The 27,214-nt window shown below is 46.1% G+C and overlaps 1 protein-coding gene across 1 annotated transcript in view; it reads left to right on the forward strand.

Moving 5' to 3' along the window:
* Nucleotides 1-27,214, forward strand: part of GPC5 (glypican 5) — a gene marked incomplete at its 5' end in the record, with an annotated part of 1,121,527 nt that overhangs the window by 361,698 nt on the left and 732,615 nt on the right. Inside the window, one exon of the mRNA XM_084617294.1 lies at nt 16,515-16,635. Coding sequence (XP_084473420.1) covers nt 16,515-16,635 — 121 coding nt within the window. The remainder of the gene's footprint in view (nt 1-16,514; nt 16,636-27,214) is intronic.

Here is a 27,214-nt window from a genome sequence, read left to right on the forward strand (position 1 = left end):
CGCAGGAGGAAGAATTGTCTCTAGAAATGACTCATTACACATTTCAAGCATCTGGTCAGACAGGAGTTCAAGGAAGTGTCCCTAAAACTCACTGGGGAGGCCATCAGGCCTGGGAGCTTTGCCCACTTTCATATCCTTTATCGCCTCCATTAACTAATCCTCTCTTATGGTAGCAACAAGGTTTCCACACTGGGCTGTAGTAATTTGCGATAATATAATATTTTTGAAAAATTGATCCAAAACAACTGTTGGTGAGTTTGTCTAATTTACATGGATCTTTATAGAAATTAAGGAACACTTTATTAACAGTTTAGGTGATGTGCATAATTTTCTATGTTTTTCCAGATTGCTGTGATTTTACATTGAGGCCTTTTTTTTGAGGTTGTATTCCAGCAACTTGCCAACTTTGACAACTGATTCCCAGAAATCCCTCTTGAGTTGAAACAGGTCAAATTGAGCCTGCACCAAGTGCAGCTTGTAAGTTCATATCTACAGTTGATCAGGATTTTCAACAGATTTGGAGATGGGACTATGACATAAAACAAATCAAGCTCTTTTTCGCCATCATATTTTTTTTCCATGTTCCATCTTCTTGGCAGATGAAAATCTAACTTAGGCCTTGAGTGTCTCCTGTAATAGCCTGCTAGAAGATGTTGAGAATTCATTCATCTCCAGGAACAAGCCAATTTCTTTTTCAATTTAAAATTATGATATGTGGGTCTAATAAAAGTGAACAATTAAATCCCCATCTATATGTCTGTTTCTTACCCAGATCTGTTGCTATTTGAAGAGTTATAGGGGAATGTTCAGAGACAGCACTTGTATCAATGGAGGGGCCAATTACAGAATTAACAAAGTCCTTGGAGATTAAAAAGAAATCTTTAGAAGAATAGGATGCATGTACTGGGGAAAAGTAAGAATAATCCCTATCCATTGGATGTATGAGCTGTCAGATATCACATAGTTGTTAATGTGTAATTCTGGGTCCATTTTAGTTTTGGTTGGCTTATGATCCTGAAGGTGAGATTTGTCCTCAAGGCTCAAGCACTTAATTAAAATTCCCATCAATCACAGTAGGAATATGCAGTTTTCCATATGATTTAGTTAAGAAAAAACACCTATGAAAGGTTACAGAATCATCATGGTTAGGTCCACACATATTAGCAACAATTCGTTCATAGCCCTTAAATCTGCCCTGATCATCTGAAATTGACTGAGAGACTAAAGACATGGCTTTTCCTACCCAATCACATTCTAATTTGGTGTAATCTGTGGTCAAATCTCTTGCAAAAGCACTATGTCTGCCTTTGCTTTCTTTAATAATGAGTACACTTTTTTTCTTTTAATAACAGTGTTGTGGTCCTTTACCTTCCAGGAAATAAAATGGAGCTTCAGGACCATTTGGTTGTGTTAAGAATTATTTTTGTCATGTGTGAACTTACAGACAAGGATGATGAAATTTTTGTGTCATTTGCTCTATTGCATCCTGTCATAAATATAAAGGGAAGGGTAAACCCCTTTGAAATCCCTCCTGGCCAGGGGAAAGCTCCTCTCACCTGTAAAGGTTTAAGAAGCTAAAGGTAACCTCGCTGGCACCTGACCAAAATGACCAATGAGGAGACAAGATACTTTCAAAAGCTGGGAGGAGGGAGAGAAACAAAGGGTCTGTGTGTCTGTCTATATTCTGTCTTTGCCGGGGATAGACCAGGAATGGAGTCTTAGAACTTTTAGTAAGTAATCTAGCTAGGTACGTGTTAGATTATGATTTCTTTAAATGGCTGAGAAAAGAACTGTGCTGAATAGAATAACTATTTCTGTCTGTGTATCTTTTTTGTAACTTAAGGTTTTGCCTAGAGGGGTTCTCTATGTTTTTGAATCTAATTACCCTGTAAGGTATCTACCATCCTGATTTTACAGGGGGGATTTCTTTATTTCTATTTACTTCTATTTTTATTAAAAGTCTTCTTGTAAGAAAACTGAATACTTTTTCATTGTTCTCAGATCCAAGGGTTTGGGTCTGTGGTCACCTATGCAAATTGGTGAGGCTTTTTATCCAACATTTCCCAGTAAAGGGGGGGTGCAAGTGTTGGGAGGATTGTTCATTGTTCTTAAGATCCAAGGGTCTGGGTCTGTAGTCACCTAGGCAAATTGGTGAGGCTTTTTACCAAACCTTGTTCAGGAAGTGGGGTGCAAGGTTTTGGGAAGTATTTTGGGGGGAAGGACGCGTCCAAACAGCTCTTCCCCAGTAACCACTATTAGTTTGGTGGTGGTAGCGGCCAATCCAAGGACAAAGGGTGGAATATTTTGTACCTTGGGGAAGTTTTGACCTAAGCTGGTAAAGATAAGCTTAGGAGGTTTTTCATGCAGGTCCCCACATCTGTACCCTAGAGTTCAGAGTGGGGGAAGAACCTTGACACATCCCATCCTGCTTCCCACACTGACTCCAATAAGAAGGGGAGACTGTGGAGAAAATGCTTCAGACACCTACTCTACTGTGTTTGGGTTATCTTGCCAGATGCTCGCCACTTACTGGATTTACAGGGAGTAGGGTAGGTGCAGGAGAATTGGGGAGAGGCATCAGCATTAGCTGAAGATGCCTGATACAAATCAGTTATGTAAGGTGTAATTTTCCTGATTGTTGCTGTCTAGAGTGAGGTGGGAAGGAGTAGGAAAACATGGGGATGATAAAGGAATTAGGAGAGGGCTCCAGAGAGGGGAAGGGAAGAACACAGAAAGACAGGTTAAAGCAAAAGGATAAAAACACATAGTACATACATAACTTGATCTATTGCCAAGTGTGAGTGGCTGTTTTCGTTGTATGGTGTTGGACATAACAGGCCCACTCTATCCTGAGTAATGTTTACACCCTCACCACTTAAAAAGTAAATCACAATGAAAAAGCATCAGTGGTCAAACACTATAAAGAAAATTAAACCAATTGTAAGTCCCAGACATTGCAGACCAGGGAGACATACCAGGGAGCTCTGCCAATACACACTATTTAAGTTATAATTTTTAATAAGCGTCCTTATATTTCCCATACCACAAAGTAGTAACACATTGTAAGTTGATAGAAAGGGAGCACACACTCCACAGATGTGGTATTTCTTTACTTGGTATGTAATTGCAACAGTTTCAGTTTGCCAAACCGAACACCAGAGCATTAGTAATACAGCTCAGTGCAGTAAGTGAGACATGTGTTGTGGTGATTATTCTCCCAGAGCCACGTGCTTCCCAACCTTCTGAAAGCCTTTCCATTCAATTTTCCTTCCCCATATTAAGTGAACATATATCTGACAGGAGAGAAAACAAAGTGCTCCCACAAACTATTAATTTCAGCGCCAACAAACAATCCACTTCAGCAAGTGACTCTTCTATACAGATTTCATATTCCATGTTCATGTGCTCAGGATCTAAGCTTATAGAAGGTGATAGGGTGGTAAGAGGGTGAAGAAATTGAGAGGGGGACACAGAAAGAGGGGGAACAGTATGAGAAACAGAAACAGATTAGGGAAGTACAGGAGGGAGTAAGGGGTGCAGAGAGTGGAGATAAGGCCTGGGGGGAGAGGAAGGCAGGGCTGGTGAGGAAAGGGACAAGAAGGAGCAGGGTGAAGTAAGTGGTGACAGAAAGGGCAGAAATTACTGATCTATGTAGCTCAGCAACCTGCCTTGGTCCACTCCTCTACTCCATGGCCCATAGGGGGTACAGCTACATCACATAGCTCCTGTGCACTTTTCCACGATATCTTGAAAAGAGTAGAGCTGTCTCTTGCATTTCCAGCACATGGAATGTCAAGCTGCTGGACTTTGTGGACACCTGGCAGTGAACTGTAGTGACACAGCAGGGGTTGGCCATGGGCATGAGTGGAGTTCGAGCAACAAGGAGCTACACTGTCCCCCGTGATCTCTTTGGTATACATTGTTGCTGAGCTAGAACACTGACCTTGTGTAATCACAAACAAATAGTTCATATTGATCTGTTCAGTTAGGGATGGTCTAAATTTTGTCATTAACTCTCTAACACAAATACAGGAGCAAAGGCACTTAATATCGTTAATACACAATTTAAATAAACCCTTTTCGCAATCAGTTCACGCCTGTGAGATCAGTTTGGAGTGACGTGTTCCTGTAATGACCCTGCTAGGGCACTTCACATTCAGTCATTTGATGAGAATTTACATTCATGTCCTCAGAGGTAATAAAATATAAGCATGGACCAGAAGAAATAACCCAAATAAGTAAGTTAGTCACAGTCACTGCGTAAGTCCATACGTGCAAGCAAGGGCAAACATAAAAAATTGGGAAGTAATCCTGATGTAAAACAGGCCAGGTATTCAGTTCACTGTAGGCTATTTAAAAAGCTTTCTGCTTCTTGTGGCTTTTGGCACAAACACACTTCTTCATCAACGCTGACATGGAACTGAACTGGAAACTTCATAAAATATATGGGCTTCCTCTGCTTGGCAAGTTCCCTGGATCTTCTAATGGCTGATCTCTGTTCAACCACATCTTTAGCAATCTTGACAAGATCATTATCTTATTTTGTGGCATACCCCCAAAACAGTTTTTTCCCCCTCATGAGTTAGCTACTTTATTTTTTTTTTCTTTTTCAGTAAATCTGAAAAGTTTTATATTGAATGCACAAGGTTTGGCTTTTAAGGACAGCTCGGGAGCAAAGAAACTATGTGCTTATTCTAAATCAAATTTAAAATCACCCGGCAGGCTGAGCACTTCTGAAGGGAGCTGAGGAACGGATTCTAAGTGTTTGCCTTTCTCTGGTCCTTTAGGTACTCTGATAATTCTCAAAGTATTGTGACAAGACCTCCTCTTGAGGTTTGCCATTTCAGATTTAAGAGAGGATAAGTCCGTTAAACTTCTCTGCACCTGGCCAAAAAGCCCTTGTACCTGACCTTTCACTGATGATAGTCTTTCTCCCTTCTGCTTCATTCACCTGTGCTGTCAGCACTTGCAGAGAAGAGTTAATTGAGTAACAGTCATTGTATTGTGACCGGTGTGTCCTTGATACACGCAATAGACACATTAGGTTTCTCCAGCAGAGCCATCACAGACACAGTGCCCTCATTACCCATCTTATCCAGGGGGTTGGTGGGGCCTCCATTTCGCTTATCTTTTGGCTACTTGTAGATCCCACACATTCAAATATTTGCCTACTAGCATTCTAGAGATTTGGGGGTTCCTGTTCTTTTATTGGGGGGGGGGCAAGTCTGGGGCCTGGACTCTGGAGGGAAATGGATACTAGCAGATGACTCTGGAGCTCAAGGGATCTACTCCTCTATGCTGCGCAGTGTCCCCTGGAGTCCACTAAAATTTTTAAATACATATACATTGACTAGTAATGGAATGTTTTTTATCTAGGTACTTTCCTAAGATGCTTGGAAGTACTACTTCTGAAACAATTTTTGTTTTTGTTTTTTGCCCTATTCTGCTAGAGTATTAGCACAGCGAGATTCATTTGAAATAGTTTTGCTGCTTCTAAATACTAGCATCAGTGAAACTAAAAAGCTTAACAAAAGACGTTGCTCTTCTACACCTTATCTGAAATTCATCATGAATTTAACCAGTATTTGACACGCTCACAAATAGACCTAAAAGTAGCCATTGATTCTGTTGATAGAGCTGTCTTGTGGAGGGTCCTATGTGGCATCAGTGACTAATTCTCCTGAGACTAATTCAAGATCTATGTGATCACTCAGGGGCATGGGTGCTTTGTGGGACTGGATTATGAGGATGATGTTGTCCTTTTTGGTCAGGACACAAACAGTCTCACAGATGCACTAGAGAGCTTTCAGCAAGAGGCAACTGCCCTTGAGATATCGGTTTCTTGAGCAAAAACAAAACAAAAAAAAGAGTGTAGGTGCAAAATTTGTACTATAAGACATCTGTGCTTCTGGACAGATTATGGAAGTACTGGATATCTTCATTGATATAGGCAGCAAACTGTCAAATGAATGCAGCCAACTGTAGACATCCAAAGGAGAACTGGTTTAGCAGTTTCAACCATGAAGGACTTGCATAAGGTCTGGAGCCAAAACAAGGTGAAACTATATAGAAAAGTATGAATTTACCAAACCTATATACTTCCAATTCTCATATATGGATCTGAAACATGGCTATTGCTTAAACAAGACATCAGAGGGCTGGAGTAATTTCATATGCATTTCTGGCAGTGACTATTGACAGTTTGACTTTATCAATAATAGGGATCATTGTATTGTATTATTGAGAACTGGTCTCCAGAGGACTGAAGTAATCTTTGGCAACCTCTGGCTGGCCCTTTTTGGTCATGTTGCCTACCTCAGAGACAAAGTCCCCACACATTGAACTCTGAAGATCAGACTTGTGGTCAGGAGGAGACATTGCCTCCTCACGACCTGTGATTAACCTGGCTGCACCAGATTAGTAAGAACCCCATGGAGCTCTTCTGTGCCAGGAATAAAGATGTACACTTTGGTCATGGACACTCAGTGTTACAGACCTCTGCTGACTAAGCATACTGTTTTTGTTGTTTACATTCCAAAGTAAAACCATGCATTTTTAAACATTGTACTTTGTTTGTTTTTCACTAGATGGACAAACACTGTAAATAAAAATCAGAACCTAATTGACTGTATCTAGTAAAAGAATATCCTAATTAAGAAAAACTACACCAGAAGTTTATCCAGTAGTGATCACCAATTTCAAAAATCTTAGCACTAAAGTAAAATTCACGGTTAGATGTGTAACATCTTTGAAGAGTGGTGGGCCTGAAGCAAAAACTCATCACTTTTGGGGAATGAACTGTAGGGATGCTTGAATCTGGATCAAAACTTCCTGGCTCAGATGCATCTTCAGTTGTAATGGGCCTCAGTTCCATCCATTTTACAGTGTTATAAGTCCATAGAGCTGGTGTAGGAGAGTGAAAATCAAGCCCAGTAGATGATGTATCTGTATTTTGCTGTCATCACAATGTAATTCAGAATGTAATTTGAAGTGGTAAGGAAATACAGAGGTACAGTGGCAGCACATCTAAAATGTCTGATTCTTAAAAGAATTCACATACATTTTATAACCTTTCAACTGAGTTCACCATGAAATAAGTGATAGCTAATGGGGTCTGACCTTACCTGCTAACCGGGTTATTGGTACAATCAAAGGTAAGTATCTACCAGCTATTTTCATATCTACGATAGAGATTTATCAGAACTTTATATGAATATTCATATATTGAACTCTGAGAATTGGAAACTTGTTAATCATCATTTTAAAACATGTTTATATAATTCAAATGTATCAGTGCTTGCTTTTTTCCAGTGTTGATGAAAATGAATAGTACTTGGGGACCAAGTCTGCTGTTAAATTGATGTGATACATTACTATGCTTGCACAAAAGAAATGAGCACAGATGGCAGGTCTACTATTTCTCTAACAAGAAATTTGTCACTCCCCCTGTCCCCTGGGATTCAACTCTGAGCCACATTTTTTCAAGTCAAGTTACCTCTGTGGGGCTCCTTAAAATGTTTTTTTCCATTACTTGTACATTAGGAATACAAGCAACGGAAAGTGATTAGTGCCTTATTACAATTTTATAATGAGAGAAGTCTCTCAACCAATAGTCTATGATTCAATTTTTTTTCCAACTTGAGGGGAACATATTTTGCATGTAAATGAAAGTCTACCATGATGAAGTTTTATGTACCATGGTAAGATTCCCAATAGCTCATTTACTTTTGACAGATCATTTATTCCACATTAAAAATGTCAGTAGATCTTAAATTTATAGACATTTGTTAATTAAATTGAATAATGTTTGAAAAAATAAAAGAAGAATAAATAAGTCTATAATTTTTGCAAAGAAAAAAATGCCTTTTTTCATGAAACACAATGGTAAATATTATAGGGCAACGTTAAATTTTATAAACTTATCTTTAAGGCCAGTATCAATCAATGCTTTATAGAATTGTCTCAGTAGGCACGCAGAGAAAGAAAGAAACAAAATATTTCAATGCACCTTGTAATTTATCAGTGTTTTTACTTACAAAAAGTCCAAGAATGAAAGGATAGTTTGTGTGTAAAATGTTCAAACCCACAACTTTCAATAAAAGTTAATAGAACTTAAATATTCTAGGACTTCCACTGTGGGAAAGATTTTGTTCCATGGAGATCATTTTACTGCAACATGCTGTATAAATGAACATTTTTGAGTTCTGTGCTCCTGCATGTATCATTCAGCAATGTAGCAAAACATGAAAAGGATCTTTCAGCACTTTACACTGTGACCTGGCACACAAAGATAATTACACTTCATGTTGTCAAATCAGTAAAAAATACTTTCTTTGATAGCCTGCCAAAACTGAATAATATCCTTTTCATTCAGTCCACATGAGTTTTGTTCTTTTATTTTTATTTCTCCATGTTTAGAGTTATATCAACACTGGAATATTGCCATCCATTTAGTAGAGTAATACAAATCCTGGTATGACAATCTGATTACCTTTACATACCAGTTGAAGAAGCCTTGAATTGTTTAAAACTCACAATGCTTCAAGTAACCTGCAACCTCAAAGGTACGGAATGTTTGTCTAGACTGGTGAGAAAAGAGGGTAGTGACTCCTTTAAGGGTCTCTTCCTATCCGTCAGGGCTGGGAGTGAGAGGAAAGCATCACCTGGTAGGCTGGCCAGTGGGGCTCTGGTAAGCCATTGGCCTCTATGCATGTGGGGTGGGTCTGAGCCCCTCTGTTATTCCTGAATTAACAGAGGAGGCTGCAGGGACCCCCATGTGAGGTTGGAGGTCCCCAGGTGACTCAAAGTAACCAGAAGGGTTCCAGCAAAGACTGTCCTGAAATCACTCTAGAGTAACAACAGAGGTAGCCAGGGCAGCAGTGGAGAACTCATGTAGAGGCTGGCAGCCCAGTGGCAGGACACACAGCAGACAGCAAGTGTAGATGTTTCCCCTAGTGGAAGTTTCTTCTTGGCTGGGGTGAGTGGGCTCGGGTGAGTGGGGGGCAAGGTGGTTGATTTTCTGGCTAAGCTCTTCCTTCCCCACCACAGAGTGAGAGCATGTGCAGGGCAGGGAGCAGCAGCAAGAGCCAGAGAGAAAAGCACTCTCTTGGCTTGTCTGCCCCCACTGCTGTGTGGTAGCAGAGTTTAGTTTGGATTTTGGAGGACTGACAGTGGTGCTGAACAATTTTTATGGTGGGGGTGCTGAGAGCCATTGAACCAAACTGTATATGATGGAAACCACTTCAAGCTAGGTTTGAAACTAGCCCCTAGTTCCAGCACCTATGTGGAGGGGTGATCCCTCAGGGCTCATAAAGGATTCAACAGCTTATCGTCCACTGTAACCCCTAGGTCAGTGGTCCCCAACCTTTCTGTGGGAATAGCACATTCCTATTCCCAACAGGCTGTGGCGGGCGCCAAACACCCTGCCGCCGAAATGCCGCCGAGAAGTGGCAGCGGAAAGAAGCCTCGCTGCTGAAATCCTGCCGAGAAACAACAACGCATTTCGGCGGGTGATTCTCAGGTGGCCGCGCTTGGCAGCAGCATTTTGGTGGCGCGGTGTCCTGCGGGTGCACACAACTGCCCTGGCGGGCACCATTGCACCCATAGGCACCGCGTTGGGGACCCCTGCCCTAGGTCCTTTTCTGCAGAACTGCTGCCTAGCCACTTGGTCCCTAGTCTGTAGCGGTGCATGGGATTCTTCCGTCCTAAGTGCAGGACTCTGCACTTGTCCTTGTTGAACCTCATCCGATTTCTTTGGCCCAATCCTCCAATTAGTCTAGGGCCCTCTGTATCCTATCCCTACTCTCCAGCGTATCTACCACTCCTCCCAGTTTAGTGTCATCTGCAAACTTGCTGAGGGTGCAATCCATGACATCTTTCAGATCATTAATGAAGATATTGAACAAAACCGGCCCCAGGACCGACCCTTGGGGCACTCCTCTTGATACCAGCTGCCAACTAGACATGGAGCCATTGATCACTACCTGTTGAGCCCGACGATCTAGCCAGCTTTTTGTCTACCTTATAGTCTATTCATCCAGCCCATACTTCTTTAACTTGCTGGCAAGAATACTGTGGGAGACCATATCAAAAGCTTTGCTAAAGTCAAGGAATAACATGTCCACTGCTTTCCCATCATCCACAGAGCCAGTTAGCTCATCATAGAAGGCAATTAGGTTAGTCAGGCATGACTTGCCCTTGGTGAATCCATGCTGACTGTTCCTACTCACTTTCCTCTCCTCTAAGGGCTTCAGAATTGATTCCTTGAGGACCTGCTCCATGATTTTTCCAGGGACTGAGGTGAGGCTGACTGGCATTGCAATGGTGGTCGTGGTGGGGGAGTGGGGGGAAGAGATACAACACGAACTCTGATTGTCAAGGTAGAAGAGAGAGAGGAGGGAAAAACAATTAATGGCTGGCAAGCTGAGCCATAGTATTTCAAGAGTGTGAGAAGGCTGGGATTGGCTCTGTTAAGGCAGTACAGACTTAAATAACGTTGAGGCTTCTGGTGCCAGACCACTCTTTTTTCAAGGGGAAATGAGTTTCCTCAGAAAAGGAAACTTCAGTTCATGGTGATGTCAAAGAATGTATATTGTTGAGGTCCCCTGATGAATTGGGATCCCATTATATCAGGATTGGAATGGTTACATCCACAGCACAGCAATAGATGCCTAACAGTGTGTTAGCCCAAAACAGTGTAACTATGGTCTACACAGATCAGAAGATGGGCTGTCTGCAGATCACACCCCATCCTGCATCTATCATCGGGTGATTTATTAAGACAGAGGCAGAATAAGATGTAACACACAAATATTTATGATGCCACTAGTCAGTAAATTAGACAAGGACCCCCTTCAGACAATAAACAACATAAGCAAGACACACTCGGTTGTTAACAGTTACCAGAGCATGAAGCTCATAGCCCTTAAACCCTCTTAACCTATGGATGTAAAACAGAGGAAAACCACAATGAATATTACAATACCATATCCTGAAGACAGGGACACAATCACAAAAACTCAGGATACTGAAAGGGATAGTGGTGAAAATCAGGGGCACAGGACACCAAACTGGAACTCAGGAACTCGGTATTCTTCTCTCTCTGGACAGGTACTCTGGGCAGGTCTACTCCCTCTTGGGCAGATCTTCTCCCTCCCATAGGTCTTCAGTGCTTGGCCATGCAGTCTCTGCTTGACCTCGTAGATCAGTGCAAGTATTCCCTCACTAATAGTGTGTAGCAGTTGAGTGCAAGTATGTCAATAGAGACCAAGAATCCAAAGTCCTATGAGTCCTAGTCCCTCTGGGGCTCCTCGCAGCTAGCTGAATGGTGTGGGACATTGGCTGCCACTCAGATGGACAGCCCTGAGTGACAGACGTGACACTCACGAAATAACCTGCAGTTGCTAGGCAGATTATGGCTGTCACATGACTCTAACTGCCCTGACCTTTCCCCTCCTTGATTTGAAAAAGGCTGAAAGGGCACTAAATCATCTGAGGAGAAGGGTATCCAAGATGGAGGCTTAGCTGTCCTTTTACAAATCCAAGATGGACATTACATAAAACAGGTCAGAAACAGATTTTACTCAACAAGTGGTGGCCTCCAAATTCATACAAACATACTGGGGCTCCTGTCAGGAAAGATAATTCTGTGGTGTATCTGTGTGCTAAATGCTTTCTGTTTATGCTTTCCTTTGGGATGAAGTGTATGGGTCACCGGAGTTATGACTTTATGTGTGGGCATCATATAGTGCATTTAGCCCACAAGAGGGTGATCAGTTGCCCCTGGAAGTTTAACAGAGAGATTGCTCTGAGTGGCATGGATGGAGGCGCAATGGAAGGGTTCATGAGAGCCAGTGTTGGGTCTGCAGGTGTTGGGCCCACAGGCAGGCTGCCAGTTCCACTGAAGGTTCACTTTCTTGTCAGTGGCAAGAAAGACCACTGATGCCCCTCTCATACATTTTGATTCCCAGGCAGAAGGCAGCAGACATTGTTGTTGTACACCTGGGTTGGATTTTGTAAAGGGACTAACATAATCATTAAGGAACAGAAATTTAGGGAAATTTCTGTTCAGAATCAGAATTCCCGCCCCACCCCCCTTCCAGGAGTGACTGCAGACTGGTATGAAATGCTGCAGTGGAGAGTGTGGTGAGACCTCCCCATGTTGGCAATGGCATTTAGGTGTGCCAGAAGAGGTGTGAATCAGGAGGTGGCTAAATCTGTACATGAATGGGGAGGATAAGTGATTACACACCAAAATACCTCATGCTATTTGGTATCCAACTTCTTTAGAGATGATGGGGTACATCTCCAGCTGGAGAGTAGATATATTTTTGGCTGATGCTAGGGAAGGAATTAACTATCTGCGAACCCATCTGTCGGTGTTTGGAGAGGGTAAGGAGGAGAGAGAGACAGATAAGCTAGTTGCTGGCACCTCCTGGTGACAGGTGGCCAATCTAGGTACTCATTACAGATGGGGTCTAGTTACCCAATAAACTTGAATTGGTAGACTTAGGGGAAGGCATCCCCTAACACTGCCGGAGAATGGCTTTGGCCTTCCTAATGTCTGATACAGCAAGTTGACAGCCCTCTTCCCACATTCCCTTAAATCTCATGTGAGAAGAGGATGGTGGAGGTCCAGTAACAGGACCAGCTACAAGGTTTATGATATTGATAAAATAATTTATCTTGGTATTCCCAAAGAATCAATCCTGAAGCACTTCCATGAGAAGAAAGTGATCAGGAACAGCCAGCATGGATTCACCAAGGGAAGGTCATGCCTGACTAATCTAATAGCCTTTTATGATGAGATTACTGGTTCTGTGGATGAAGGGAAAGCAGTGGATGTATTGTTTCTTGACTTTAGCAAAGCTTTTGACACGGTCTCCCACAGTATTCTTGTCAGCAAGTTAAGGAAGTATGGGCTGGATGAATGCACTATAAGGTGGGTAGAAAGCTGGCTAGATTGTCGGGCTCAACGGGTAGTGATCAATGGCTCCATGTCTAGTTGGCAGCCGGTATCAAGTGGAGTGCCCCAAGGGTCGGTCCTGGGGCCGGTTTTGTTCAATATCTTCATAAATGATCTGGAGGATGGTGTGGATTGCACTCTCAGCAAATTTGCGGATGATACTAAACTGGGAGGAGTGGTAGATACGCTGGAGGGGAGGGATAGGATACAGAAGGACCTAGACAAATTGGAGGATTGGCCAAAAGAAATCTGATGAGGTTCAATAAGGATAAGTGCAGGGTCCTGCACTTAGGACGGAAGAACCCAATGCACAGCTACAGACTAGGGACCGAATGGCTAGGCAGCAGTTCTGCGGAAAAGGACCTAGGGGTGACAGTGGACGAGAAGCTGGATATGAGTCAGCAGTGTGCCCTTGTTGCCAAGAAGGCCAATGGCATTTTGGGATGTATAAGTAGGGGCATAGCGAGCAGATCAAGGGACGTGATCATTCCCCTCTATTCGACATTGGTGAGGCCTCATCTGGAGTACTGTGTCCAGTTTTGGGCCCCACACTTCAAGAAGGATGTGGATAAATTGGAGAGAGTCCAGCAAAGGGCAACAAAAATGATTAGGGGACTGGAACACATGAGTTATGCGGAGAGGCTGAGGGAGCTGGGATTGTTTAGCCTGCAGAAGAGAAGAATGAGGGGGGATTTGATAGCTGCTTTCAACTACCTGAAAGGGGGTTCCAAAGAGGATGGCTCTAGACTGTTCTCAATGGTAGCAGATGACAGAACGAGGAGTAATGGTCTCAAGTTGCAGTGGGGGAGGTTTAGATTGGATATTAGGAAAAACTTTTTCACTAAGAGGGTGGTGAAACACTGGAATGCGTTACCTAGGGAGGTAGTAGAATCTCCTTCCTTAAAGGTTTTTAAGGTCAGGCTTGACAAAGCCCTGGCTGGGATGATTTAACTGGGAATTGGTCCTGCTTCGAGCAGGGGGTTGGACCTTCTGGGGTCCCTTCCAACCCGGATATTCTATGATTCTATGATTCCCCCAAGTTTAGCAGCTGTGCTGCATACGTTACATGCATTCCATTAAACTGACTGTTTCAGATATTTCCCCCAGTACTTACTTGGGTACAAAGCACTGTCTGGTAGAAACCTAAATGCCATTGTATAGAGAATATCAAACTTTTACAGTGTCTTTGATTTCCTTTTTGTAAAAAACAAGAAGAAGAAGAAGAAATTCAAATACCACATTCCAATAGAACAGCTGTATGCCTTAATTCCCCTCGCTGTTCAACATTACCAATGTATGTAATTTTAATATTATATTTACCTACAATGAACTTGAACAAATACAAAAGAAATTGAAACCTGACGGAGTCCATACAAAACTAATTCATGCAGAGCCAAATTCTGAAGGTCCTGAGTTCTCATTCAGTCCTTTCAATGTGAAACAAAATGAACCAGATTCATTAGGTGCAAATCAGCTGAGCCTTGGTCCTGCACCATTCACATCACTTTGCCACTGACTTGCAGGATCAGTCAGCTCGAGCATAGCACTGAATCTAGTCCAGTGTGCCCCTATGTGAGTTCAGATTTTTCAATGTTTGCAGAAATCATAACTCACAGAAAAATATCCTAGTAGCTATTGAGTATAATATTTTCCATTATGAACAGAAAGGCAAGTTCCTTTCCCTTTTTGAGATTGAAAGAGGCCTCAGGGTCCCACTAGTACAAAGGTATTAAACTCATTCTCTGGAGAAAGTGAAATACCATTTTTAATTATGGTCATTGGGCTGTGGTGTACATTTAGGAGTACACGTTGCCCTCCATCCACAGCACAGATGTCAATGGGATATTTGCACAAATATCAAGTATGGAACATGGCTTTGTATAGTAATTGAACTTTTAGTTGTTATAATTTATTTGTTCAGCACCTTACTGAGCATCATTCAGTGGGAAAATATGCCCGCTTTTATCACTGCTATTTCTGCTCTTTCCCCCCTTTCTTCCTAATCTTCCTATCTCCATGTGAGGGATTATGGGCTTCAAACCCAGCCCCCTAGGTCCCAAGGCAGTGTTCAGACACCACCTCACCCAAACTAGTAGAGAAGGGATCTAGCAAGCTCTAGCTCACAAAGGGCCCTGCTTAGGAATCTTCTGGTTGGCTAGGACACACTACCTAAGCCAGAAAGAAGTATGAGAATTATGTAACTAACTGGGTGAATCACTGGCTGTATGCTTCTATGGACCCAGTCTATTTTCTTGACTCCTGCCTTGTCTTGGTCCTGCATCCTACCTTATTCAGGTCCTTATTTAGGTCCTCTATATCCCAGACCCCTGTCTGTTACCAGTTTCTCCTTTCCTGTCTTTCTCCAGGTACCTGCTCCTACACCCAACCTCCATTTTGGACTTTAACCATCCATGCCCTTGTCCCTACAGATTGCTTGGACCACTACCAATATCTTCAAGTGGGCCCAGCCAAGAATGGACTCAGCGGAGTTCCCTATACCCCAAGAGGCATCAGCACTGCATGAACAGATGATCTGTCTCCAGGGAGACAGCTGAGAATTGTGGGTCATTCCTGGTTCCTGCTTTCTTACCTTGCTCCAGGTGCCTGCTCATACACCCAACTGTTAATCCAGGCTGTGATCTTTGGCTTGGTACCTGACGTTGACCCCGGTTCTGACTCTAATCATCACACTCACACCCTGATCCCCAAACTGTTTCTTTCCATCTTCCCTCTCTTTGTACGTCGTCTGTTCTTTGCACCAATTCCCATGCTCCATGGGCTTCACTTGCAACCTGTCTTCCATTCCACCTGCCAAAGTGATCATCAGTTAAATAGTTACAGTTGACATTAAAGGATCCTCATCAGACTTTAGAGTTAATAATATCCCAATTATATCAACAACAGAAAGGGAATCCACACCCCTCAAAGCTATTGTTTCTGGCTGGCTGCAAATTCAGGCAAACAACATACCTGTTCATGTACACTTCATGTTTGGAAAGTTCTCTTTCAAACCAAGAGGACAAGAAATTATTTACAATGAAAACTGAGATTCTGCAGAATTTGAAAATGTCATGCTGACCCACCACATGCACATCTAGCAGGTGGAATTTGGGCATTTGACATCTCTGTGATAGAATGCCCAGAGGATTCTTTTACTTTCCTTGTTGATTAACAGCTGGCAGAATATTGCTGCGATAGAAATGTAGAGCAAGGGTCAATTCTCATGCACTTAAAATAAAAAGGTCACAGAATGGTATAATGTTCATGCTTGTCCAGTCACAATTCTTATTTTCACATTTATTTTTCTTATTACAAACGGTTCAGAAATAACAAAAACAGAAAAAATCATATCACAACTTTGTAAAATATATCAATTTTACCATACAATGTAACTTTCTGGTAACAAAGCCTACATGAACAAAATAAACATGCAGTCATTAAAATGGAATGCCAATACCAATTGAGGTTGTGTCAGCTAGTATTTACAGGTAAATACATTATCTGAAGAAGTTACATCAGTTTACTAAAACATATTTCTTTGTTATATTAGCTACACCCACCGTGTGGTTGGCAGTGGAATCAAAGCTCAGTCTGCGAATCCAGAAGTAAAAGTGAAAGGAACAGATCCTGTAATAAATCAAATTATTGATAAACTGAAACACATTATCCAGGTAAGATTTTTTTGTGTATATTATATGTTAAAGCCATCACCATGTAAATTAAGATAATCTTGGTGCTGAACAAATGTGAATTGCTGTACATTAGAACTGATTTGTTAATTCAAGTCAGAACTCAGTAATTGAGTATTCCCACCAGAAACTGTGTAAGTCCTGGCATAAAATATTTAAACCCCAATTATTAATAATGATTTAGTTAAAATCTTTGCATATGGTAGATGAGAGCTAGAAGTGAGAGTCTGTCAGCTGGGCCATCTGTACCTGTGAGCTGAGATTGCAACTCAGCATTGCAATAAGTGCGGGGATTCTAAGCATGAGTCTGATTCTCAGTTGGAGAATTTTAAGCATGTTAATCACTGTGTAATATCATTAATAAGAAATGATGGTACACATTAAAAAACAAACAAACCACCATCCTGCTAAATTCACCTCTTTCCAGACCTCAAGGTCTGGCTGTGAGATTTTCTACTTTACTGACAGCAGAGAAGGTTGGATATGTTGGGAAATTTGCATAATACTTGCTACAGTATTTGATATGTATGATCTCATAACACATGTTCGGGTAAGCCCTTGAGATTTAAGCTTTTATATGGTGGTTATTTACATTTTGTGAAAGCAGAACTGTGGTGTTGTAATGTGTCCAAAAAATATTGTGGCTATAGAGGTATGCTAAGATTGCCTGAAATGCAGGGAGTTTTGCCACTGACTTTGGGACCAGGATTTCATCCATATTACTCAAGGTTTTGTAGCTGCAGTGGTATAAAGATTCAAGCTCAAATAAAATTAGTCCTTTCTTTCCATTAACAAAAAATTACCCTTTTTCTTGCCAACCGAAGCATGCTGTTATCTCTAGTCTTTTCTATTTTTTTCTTAAAATGGTGTGAAAGTAAGTACTATTTTGCCTCCAAAGGAATGCCAAGAATTAATTAAGCACTACAAATTACTCTCTGATGGAAAAAGATTGCAGACAGTTATGTTTAAGCCTCAAGGCCTTTCATCTGTCAGGAGTGCCCTATTTTGATACTAAATGTGCCCTGTATAGCTTAATGTGTTAGGTTCTACCCTGAGGATCAGTCTGAAGGTCTAAAGTGGTTGGCAGGAACAATTCTATTATAATGCATTATGTTTCCAGTGCTTTCTCTTCCAATACTTGCAAGAGCAGAGCAGATCTTGTATAGAAGGATTTAATAATTTACATAGCGCACAGACACTGCCTTTCTGTGAGACATCTTTCTTTTCTTGCAGCTATGAGTATGGAAATAGGGCTGGGGAATAAAGAAAACAGCAAATACTTTGGGGACTCAGGATTACAATATGTAACTATTTTTCACTAGATGAAAAGCCTGATGAACCTGCAGAGAAAGCTTCTTCTGTATCATTTACTGTGAATTAGGAAATCAAATATAAAAGACCATCTTTTTGTCCTATGTGATATAAAAAGGATGAGTCACTTTTTGAACTCATTTTGGACCAGCCTGAGAGATTAAACAAGGGAGATTTAATGGACTGGACGGTACCTTCCAGTACAGAAAAGTCAGACCTTTGCATGCTGTAGTCCAGCACTGTTTCCAAGTTATGTTACAACAGTGGAGAAGCCTCATGGACTAATTTAGCATTAAAAACAAAAAAAGATACTTGATCTGGCTTTTAGAACTATGCATATGGAAATGCGTCCGTAAAAGGGATGAGTGTGTATATTTGTCCACCTAATCTAAACACACAACTACTATCATCATCACAATTGTGAACACAAATTGACAGTTTGATGCATAAATTCTCATTTGTGTGTGGAACTATTTCATGTATATCCATGTAGTCGCAATTGTGCATGCAAAAGAGATGCAGTTTTGCGTGTTGATTTGTGTGTTATGCAGTTCTGAAAATCAGGCCACTTGCTTTGTATCTATTGGAAGAAAGGGAATATTTAGAATTTAAGATTGTAAAAGGTCCCCCCTCCTCCACTGGTAATAGCTCACCTTTCCTGGTCACTCTTGTTACAGTGTATATGGTAAACCCATTGTTTCATGTTCTCTGTGTATATAAAATCTCCCCACTATATTTTCCACTCTATGCATCCGATGAAGTGAGCTGTAGCTCACGAAAGCTTATGCTCTAGTAAATTTGTTAGTCTCTAAGGCGCCACAAGTACTCCTTTTCACTTCACCCTTAAAATCCATAAGGGTCGGAATATTAGTGAGGATAATAGGGTGACACCACATATTTTTCTCTGCTTTCTCTACCTGATGGGTCAGAGGGTCAGACATGGAAGATATGTTCATTCCTTATGAAGCTTCTGCCATAGCATTTCCATACTGTATCTAGTTGTTTATAGTCAAGTCTAAAAGCTAGTCTAAAAGACATGAAGATCATGGTTTGAGTGTGCCATGTACAGTGTTTTATATTTGCCTTTCCTATAAGGCCCAGGAGAGCCACTACTAGCAAGACATTCCATTAATAGAAGTCCTGTGTAAACACAACCAAAGAGATCCTGATCTGTGATACACCAGATTTATGTGTAAGATCAGAATCCAGCAGCGTTAGTGCTGCTGGTACTGTTACTAAAAGACAAAGCTAAACTGAAACCAATAATGAGGCTATTAGCTGATGAAAGTTCAAAAGATAGGTGGGACTAAAAACAGGACCTATCATATTCCTTAGAGATATTTTTTTTATTATTTATGTTAGCCCCCATACTCCCAATCAGGGTCAGAGCCTCATCATGTACTGTGCTTCGTTCAAAAGTATTGAGAAAGTCACAGGAACATAAGATTTGGCATACTTAGGGTTGGATTAACCCATCTCTGGGCTGTAGGCAACCCCTCACCTCATATTCATACACCCTCAGGACTCTCCAACACTGTCGCCATAGACATGTTGAGTGATTGTGAGTGGGGGAAGATGATCTGTCAGGGCCTTCTCGCTACTTAACCCCTGCTCAATTATTTCCTTTTCTACCGCCAAACAGTCTATCTTCTAACTTCCCAATCCAGATCCAGATCAGAATCCAGAACTGCTGACATTGTGTCATGCTGTCTGGAGTAGCTCACAACTTTGAGTGCCTACCTCAGGGCAGACTGTTAGAAAACAGGGCAGACAGCCCAAGCTGGTGACGTGTTCTATAGTTATAGGTTTCAGAGTAACAGCCGTGTTAGTCTGTATTCGCAAAAAGAAAAGGAGTACTTGTGGCACCTTAGCGACTAACCAGTTTATTTGAGCATAAGCTTTCGTGAGCTACAGCTCACTTCAAATAAATTGGTTAGTCTCTAAGGTGCCACAAGTACTCCTTTTCTTCTATAGTTATATGTCACCAAACCAGTGATAAATGTGAACTTCTGGGTCACTACACCAGTCTTACCATGGAGTCACAGACAGTCCCCTTAGACATTCCACTCTATCTTGCCACCCAGACAAACTGGACTTTGTTATAAAAGGTCACAAACTGAAGTACACATCAGGTTGCTCCCAGTCCCAAAAGACCAGATCAGTTGATATTCCAGATCTTACACCAAACACAATGCTGGCAGCCAGTTCTACAGTAAACTAATTAAAGATAAAGTATCCTCCCACCTTCTTGTCAACAGTCTAAATGGGCCATCTTGATTGTCACTACAAAAGTTTTTTTCTCCTGCTGATAATAGCTCATCTTAACTAATTAGCCTCTCACAGTTTGTATGGTAACTTCCAACATATCTGTATGTATATTGTGACAAAGTTCCTGCGCTACCTTGGTGGGTCTTGCACTTATTGGTGGATTTGCTTGCCTTGGAGCTTCACAGCAGCCCTCAGCTTGGCCATTTTTCTGAATTCACAGTCCAGGTTAACTCCTCCTGTGTCTGACCAGGAGTTGGGAGGATCTGGGAGGAACCCGGGCCCGCCCTCTACTCCGGGTTCCAGCCCAGGGCCCTGTGGAATGCAGCTGTCTGGAGTGCATCCTGGAACAGCTCTGCGAGAGCTACAACTCCCTGGGCTACTTCCCCATGACCTCCTCCCAACACCTTCTTTATCGTCACCATAGGACCTTCCTCCTGGGGTCTGATAATGCTTGTACACCTCAGTCCTACAAGTCCGGGTTCTCACTCTCAGCTCCTAGGGCCTCTTGCTCCCAACTCCTCACACACACACCACAAACTGGTGTGACCTCCTTTTTAAAACCCAGGTGCCTTGATTAGCCTGCCTTAATTGATTCTAGCAGCTTTTTGATTGGCTGCAGGTGTTCTAATCAGCCTGTCTTAATTGTCTCCAGAAGGTTCCTGATTGTTCTAAAACCTTCCCTGTTGGGAAATGGGACCTCCCTCGCTTGCTCCTCAGCTGTCTGCTTTCTATTCTTTCCTAAAGCCCCCTGGCCTGGATTTTTCTTACTTTTCGACCCTGCCTTAGTTCCCCCCGCTCCGACCGGGCCAGACGCTTTTTTGTTTTGTTTTGTTGCCGTTTTTCTTTGCTGCCGTTTGAGTGCTGGTCAGCTGCCAGTTTGCTGCCAGCACCCCCCCCCCATGCCTGCTCTTGGGCGCAGCTCTTTGCCTTAGCTGAAACCCCCGGAGGAGGGGGGGAAGATTGCCAACCTGCTATCCGGAGGGGGGAGTGGAAGCCCCCAGACCCAGCCGTTTTGCTGTCAGCTCGGAATTTCTTCTTCTTATCTCTGCAACATTTGCGGCCTGCCGGAAGCCTTGGTACACAGCCAACAAGCTGGAGAGCAGAGAAATCACCCAGGGAAGCTACAAATCATCGTGGAGGGAGCCGTAAGACTGAGTAATTTTTTTGAATTATACTCTCGTGGGGGGGAGTTTGACTGAGGTTTAATTGCATTTGTGGCGGCACAGGGGGTGTGGCACGGAGCTGCCCCCCGATCCATCGGTGCCCCCCACCCAACATTATTACAACTGTCATGGCCCCCCGCCGTCCGTCCCTGCTGGCAACCTGCCATCTGCCTTTGGACCCCAGCTGTTTGCTTTGAACTTTGCCTTTCAGACCGGACATAACAGATGACCAAACGAGACTCTTTGGACAAACGTGCGTGGGTCCACACACACACACACACCCGTATTGTTTACTCCACAGCTTGCCCCTATCACCGGATCCCGATTTTTGTTTTTTCCCTCCTTCCAGTCCAAGCCATTTGGTACCCCCCACTCTGCCTGCAGCCCGGCAGGGAGGAGCGGTTAATCTACTTCCCCCTCCCCCGTCTTCCTTCTGGTGTCTCCCCGTCTCTCCCTGCTCACAATGGCGGGGAATGAGAGGGGCGAGGCCCCTCTAACAACATCTGTTGTCCCTCCCCCACCTATCCCCCTGCCCAACCCCCAAGCCCCCCCCACCACCACCACTGTCAAAACACCTGCCACCGCCCCGCTGGGGCAGCGGCAGCAGGAGGCACCGGGGTGGTTACTGCCGCTGCTACATCCACCGCCCCCCCAGACTCCAGGAACCCCCCCCCAGTTGGCTGGAAAGGCCAGGGCGGGAAGAAAGGAAAGGGCCCCGCTAAAACCACTAGGCCCTCCATGGGAGGGGCTCCCCATACCGCTGTGGCCTTGTCATTGACCATGGTGTCCCTCCCTGCTGTTCCCTCCACCAGCTCTGCGAACGTCCCTTCCCCGGCCCCAAGGACGTATGCCCGGGTGGTGGCAGGCTCCCCCCTGCCTGCTGCCTTGTCATCTCGCCCACCCACTGCCTCCGCTACCATCACCAGCGGCCGGGGCCCCTTCCCCACCTTGACCAGGAGGCACGGTGTTCGTTGCCTCCTGGTGCCCGCCTTGCCCCACGTGGAGACGTACGTGCAGGCGCTGGCGAAGGTGGTAGGACCCATGGCTATTGTGGCAGCCTCCAAAATGTATGGAAAGGTCGTTTTATTCTTAGCTTCGGAGGCTGCCGCCCAGGAGGCGGTGGAGAAGGGCCTGGCGGTGGGGGGGGTGTTTGTCCCCCTAGAGCCGCTAGAAGACCTGGGCGTTCGCCTCACCTCCATTCCTCCCTTTTTACCCAATGCTGCCCTGTTACCCGCTCTCTCCACCCTGGGGAAACTTGTCTCTGTCATCAGCCCTCTCCCGTTGGGCTGCAAGGACCCCACCCTCTGTCACGTCCTTTCGTTCCGCCGGCAAGTGCAGCTTCTACCGCCGGCAGCGGTGCATGACGGAGAGGCGCTCGAGGGGTCCTTCCTAGTCCCTTACCAAGGAGCCCGCTATCGGGTCTTTTACTCCACTGGAGAGGCCCGGTGCTACCTCTGCCGCTCAGCGGGACATGTCCAAAGAGACTGCCCTTTGGCTCCAGGGGGGAGGGGCACCCGAGACCCCCGAGACCGGCAGGACATCAGCCCCGTCATTGCCGATGCCTCTGGCCGCCCAGCACCTGAAGCCAACCTTCCTCCTACTCGACCCACCGCTGCTCCCGTCGGGCCTAAGAAACACCTTCCCTACAACGCCCAGGCGAGCAAGGGAGTCCCACCCTTGCTATTACCAATCCGGCAGAGCCTATGGAGGAGGGTGTGGCAAAGATACTACCGGGTATAGGAGAGAGCCCGCCCCAAGGAGAACCCCCCGCCCCCATGCTGCCTCACCATTACCCCCCCCGAACCCCTGAACCATCGCCTCCGCCCCCCGACACGACCCCTGCTAACCAACCCCCAGACGACGCTATGGAGGGCTGGACCCTAGTCCAGGGGAAGCGAGGCAAGCAGAAGCCTCGAGCTCCACTGCACCCATCCGATACGAAAGCCCCCCGGAAGACCAGGAAGGGAGGCACTGATATTGAGCCTTCCACTACGGCCACGAGTGAGATTCATCCGCTGGTGTTGGGAGGGGAAGACAGACTGGCATTGGAGGGCAGAATCCCCCCTCCATGGGAGACCCTCCCCTCCGAGACCCCTGAGGAAGCTCCTTCTGCCCGGATACCACCAGAACTCCCCGTGAACCCCGAAGCGACTGTTGAGGCGGACCCTAGAGGAGAGGCCCTCGGGGTAGCAGAAGTTGGCCTCTCCTCCGTGTATGCGGAGATTGAGGCCCTAGATTTGACCCCGGTCACCCAGGGAGAGGATGATCTACTGCCAGCTGGCCTCGATCTAGGCAACCTCACCCCAGCCCCCCTTTCCCCATGCCCCCTCCCCCTAATTGCCTTCCCGGGCAAGCACCCTGCAGAAGGTGGTCGACCACCTGATGCCATGGCCACCAAGACCACCACGGAGCCAGTGCCTAGCGTCACTGGGAGCCCCCTCCCTTACTCCTTAACCCTCGACTTTGCTCAGGAGGCACCTTCTTTTAGCTGCTTGCCTCCTGAAGCCCAGAGCCTTACCTCTGCCCCTGCCCCCACCCCTGTCCCTGCCCAATTCACCTCCTCCTGCAATGCTAATGCTGCCCCTGGGGTTATTTCTTTCCCGCCTTCCGTAGATCCCGCCCCCAGGGAGCAGTTTTTGCACTTTCTAGTCGCGACCCATTAGGAGTTGCAATTTTTCCCCCGCGTCCCCTTCCACCCCAAGGCATGAAATGGATTTAATAACCCCAGCCTGTCAGACGCCCCGTCGGTGGTCCGCACCCTGCCTACCCGCCTTAGCGGACTACGCATCTTACCCGCATTAAGAGCCCCGCGAGGGAATACCCTGGAAATTGTAACCCCACCCCCCCATGAGCTGCGACATTCACTACGGAAGTTCCTAGAACACACCCGTGGCGCCCGCAATAGGGTACAGCTGGCTCTTCAGCTATGGGGGGACTTTGATCAAATTCTTCAGGCCACAAGGGCCCTTATAAAGGAGGGCAGGGGGCAAGTAAAGCACGGTGCTGCGGCCTACGAGCGGGCCCGCGGCTTCCGAAAAGATCTATTCATCCACGGGATGGGTCACGGGTTACTGTGCAACCCGCCGGGGGCCACGAACACCCCCACCAATAAGAAACCCCCACCCCCCGCAGCCCTCCGCATGACGCCTCTTATTATTGCAACCTTGAACGCCAGGGGCTGTAGAATGGCTCTCCGCAGGTCCCAGGTGCTCTCTTACCTTCGGGAAGGGGGGTAATCTGTAGCTTTCCTGCAGGAGACCCATACAGACCTGACTGTCGAGGACAGGTGGCGGCTGGAGTGGGGGGATGGGGTATACTTTAGCCACTTCACGACTTGGCAAGCTGGAGTGGCGACCCTGTTCTCCCCCACCCTACGGCCCGAGGTGCTAGGGGACACTGAGGCCGTGCCAGGCCACCTGCTGCACCTTCAAGTCCGTATGGAGGGGCTCGTGGTCAACCTTATTAACATTTATGCCCCGCAGACAAGCCCAAAGCGGCCACAATTCTATCAGCAGGTGTCCGACTTCCTCGGCACCCTAGATTCGCATGAGTGCCTGGTCCTGGAAGGGGACTTTAACACCACCCTCGAGGAACGGGACCGCACAGGGGCCGAGCCGAGCCCAGCCGCCGCGAACATTCTCCGAGGAATAGTCGAACATCATTCCCTAGTGGACGTCTGGCGTGACCATCACCCAGATGACACTTCCACATTCACCTTTGTCTGGGTGGAGGCCCATCGGTCACACCACTCTCGGTTGGACCGTATTTACTTATCTCGTTTCCATCTTTCACAGGCTCACTCCTCCACCATTCGGCCGGCCCCATTCTCCGATCATCATTTAGCCACCATAACGGTCTCCCTCCGTGCAGAGAGACCGAGGCCTGCCTATTGGCACTTTAACAACAGCCTGCTGGAGGACGAGAGCTTCGTGATGTCCTTCCAGGAGTTTTGGCTCACCTGGCGAGAGCAGTGGCATGCCTTTCGCTCGGTGCGGCGATGGTGGGATCTCGGGAAGGTGCGCACCAAGCCCTTCTGCCGTGATTACACTCGGGGCACCAGCCGACGGCGAAATGTGGCGATAGAGCAGTTGGAACTGGAGGTCTTAGAGATGGAGAGGCGCCTGGCCGCCAACCCCGAGGACCCGTCCCTCTGCGGAGTGTGCCGGGAGAAGCGGGAGGAGCTCCGGGCCCTCGAGGACCACCGGGCCCGAGGTGCCTTCGTTCGGTCCCACATCCGCCTCCTTTGGGAGATGGACCGCGGCTCCCGCTTCTTCTATGCCCTGGAGAAAACGAGGGGGGCAAGAAACACGTCACCTGCCTTCTTGCGGAAGACGGCACCCCCCTCACGGATCCGGAGGAGATGTGTGGGAGGGCCCGTGACTTCTACACAAGCCTTTTCTCCCCGGATCCGACCGATCCTGGCGCTTGCGGGATGCTCTGGGAGGAACTCCCCACAGTCAGCGCGGGCGACCGAGACCGGCTAGAGCTGCCTCTCACCCTGGCCGAGTTCTCGGAAGCCCTCCGTCGCATGCCCACCAATAAATCTCCAGGCATGGACAGGCTGACCGTGGAGTTTTACCGCGCGTTCTGGGACATCCTCAGCCCAGACCTAGTCACTGTCTGGGCTGAGTCCTTGCCGAGCGGGGTCCTCCCTCTGTCATGCAGGCGAGCGGTGCTCGCCTTGTTGCCAAAGAAGGGGGACCTCCGCGATTTACGAAACTGGCGTCCCGTCTCACTCCTTAGCACGGATTACAAAATCGTAGTGAAAGCAATCTTTCTGCGGCTAGGGTCCGTGATGGCGGACGTGATCCACCCAGACCAGATCTATACTGTCCCGGGTTGCAGCATTTTTGACAACTTATTTCTAGTCCAAGACCTTTTGGAACTCGGGAGGAGAGATGGTCTGTCGTTTGCCCTCCTGTCTCTTGATCAGGAGAAGGTGTTCGATAGAGTAGACCATGGGTACCTCCTGAGCACTCTGCAGGCGTTTGGATTCAGACCTCAGTTTGTGAGTTTTCTCCGGGTGCTGTATGCCTCCGCGGAGTGTTTGGTTAGGCTCAACTGGACCCTGACCGAACCGGGCCAGCTGTACGCTCTGGCGATCGAGCCTTTCCTCTGTCTTCTCCGCAGGAGGTTGACAGGGTTGGTTCTGTGGGAGCCGGAGCTGCGGCTGGTCCTGTCGGTATACGCCGATGACGTACTCCTCGTGGTCCAGGACCCGGGCGACTTGGTGCTAGTGGAGGCATGCCAGGCCATCTATTCGGCAGCCTCCTCCGCCCGAGTCAACTGGGTCAAGAGCTCTGGCTTGGCGGTGGGGGACTGGCGGCAGGTAATCTCCCTCCCACCCGCGCTTCAGACCATCCGGTGGTGTGTGGGTCCACTGCTCTATCTCGGCGTTTACCTTTCCGCCACGCACCCTTCCCCGCCGGAGAACTGGCAAAATTTAGAAGGCGGGGTGATTGAGCGGATCCGGAAATGGACGAGACTACTCCGATGTCTCCCCCTCCGAGGGAGAGCACTGGTGCTTAACCAACTAGTCCTGTCCACGCTCTGGTACCGGCTCAACACCCTGGCCCCAGCCCCAGGTTTCCTGACCCACCTCCAGAGATTGATTCTAGAGTTCTTTTGGTCAGGAATGCACTGGGCCCCTGTTGGAGTTCTTCATTTACCCCTGAAGGAAGGAGGGCAGGGCCTGAAGTGTCTGTACACTCAGGTCCGCGTTTTCCGCCTTCAGGCCCTGCAGAGACTCCTTTATAGTGCAGGTAGTTCAACGTGGAGCATATTGGCGCACGCCTTCCTGCGCCGCTTCCAAGGGCTCC

The sequence above is a fragment of the Lepidochelys olivacea genome (genome assembly GCF_965140295.1).
Source record: "Lepidochelys olivacea isolate rLepOli2 genome assembly, chromosome: 1".
NCBI classification, from domain to species: Eukaryota; Metazoa; Chordata; order Testudines; family Cheloniidae; genus Lepidochelys; species Lepidochelys olivacea.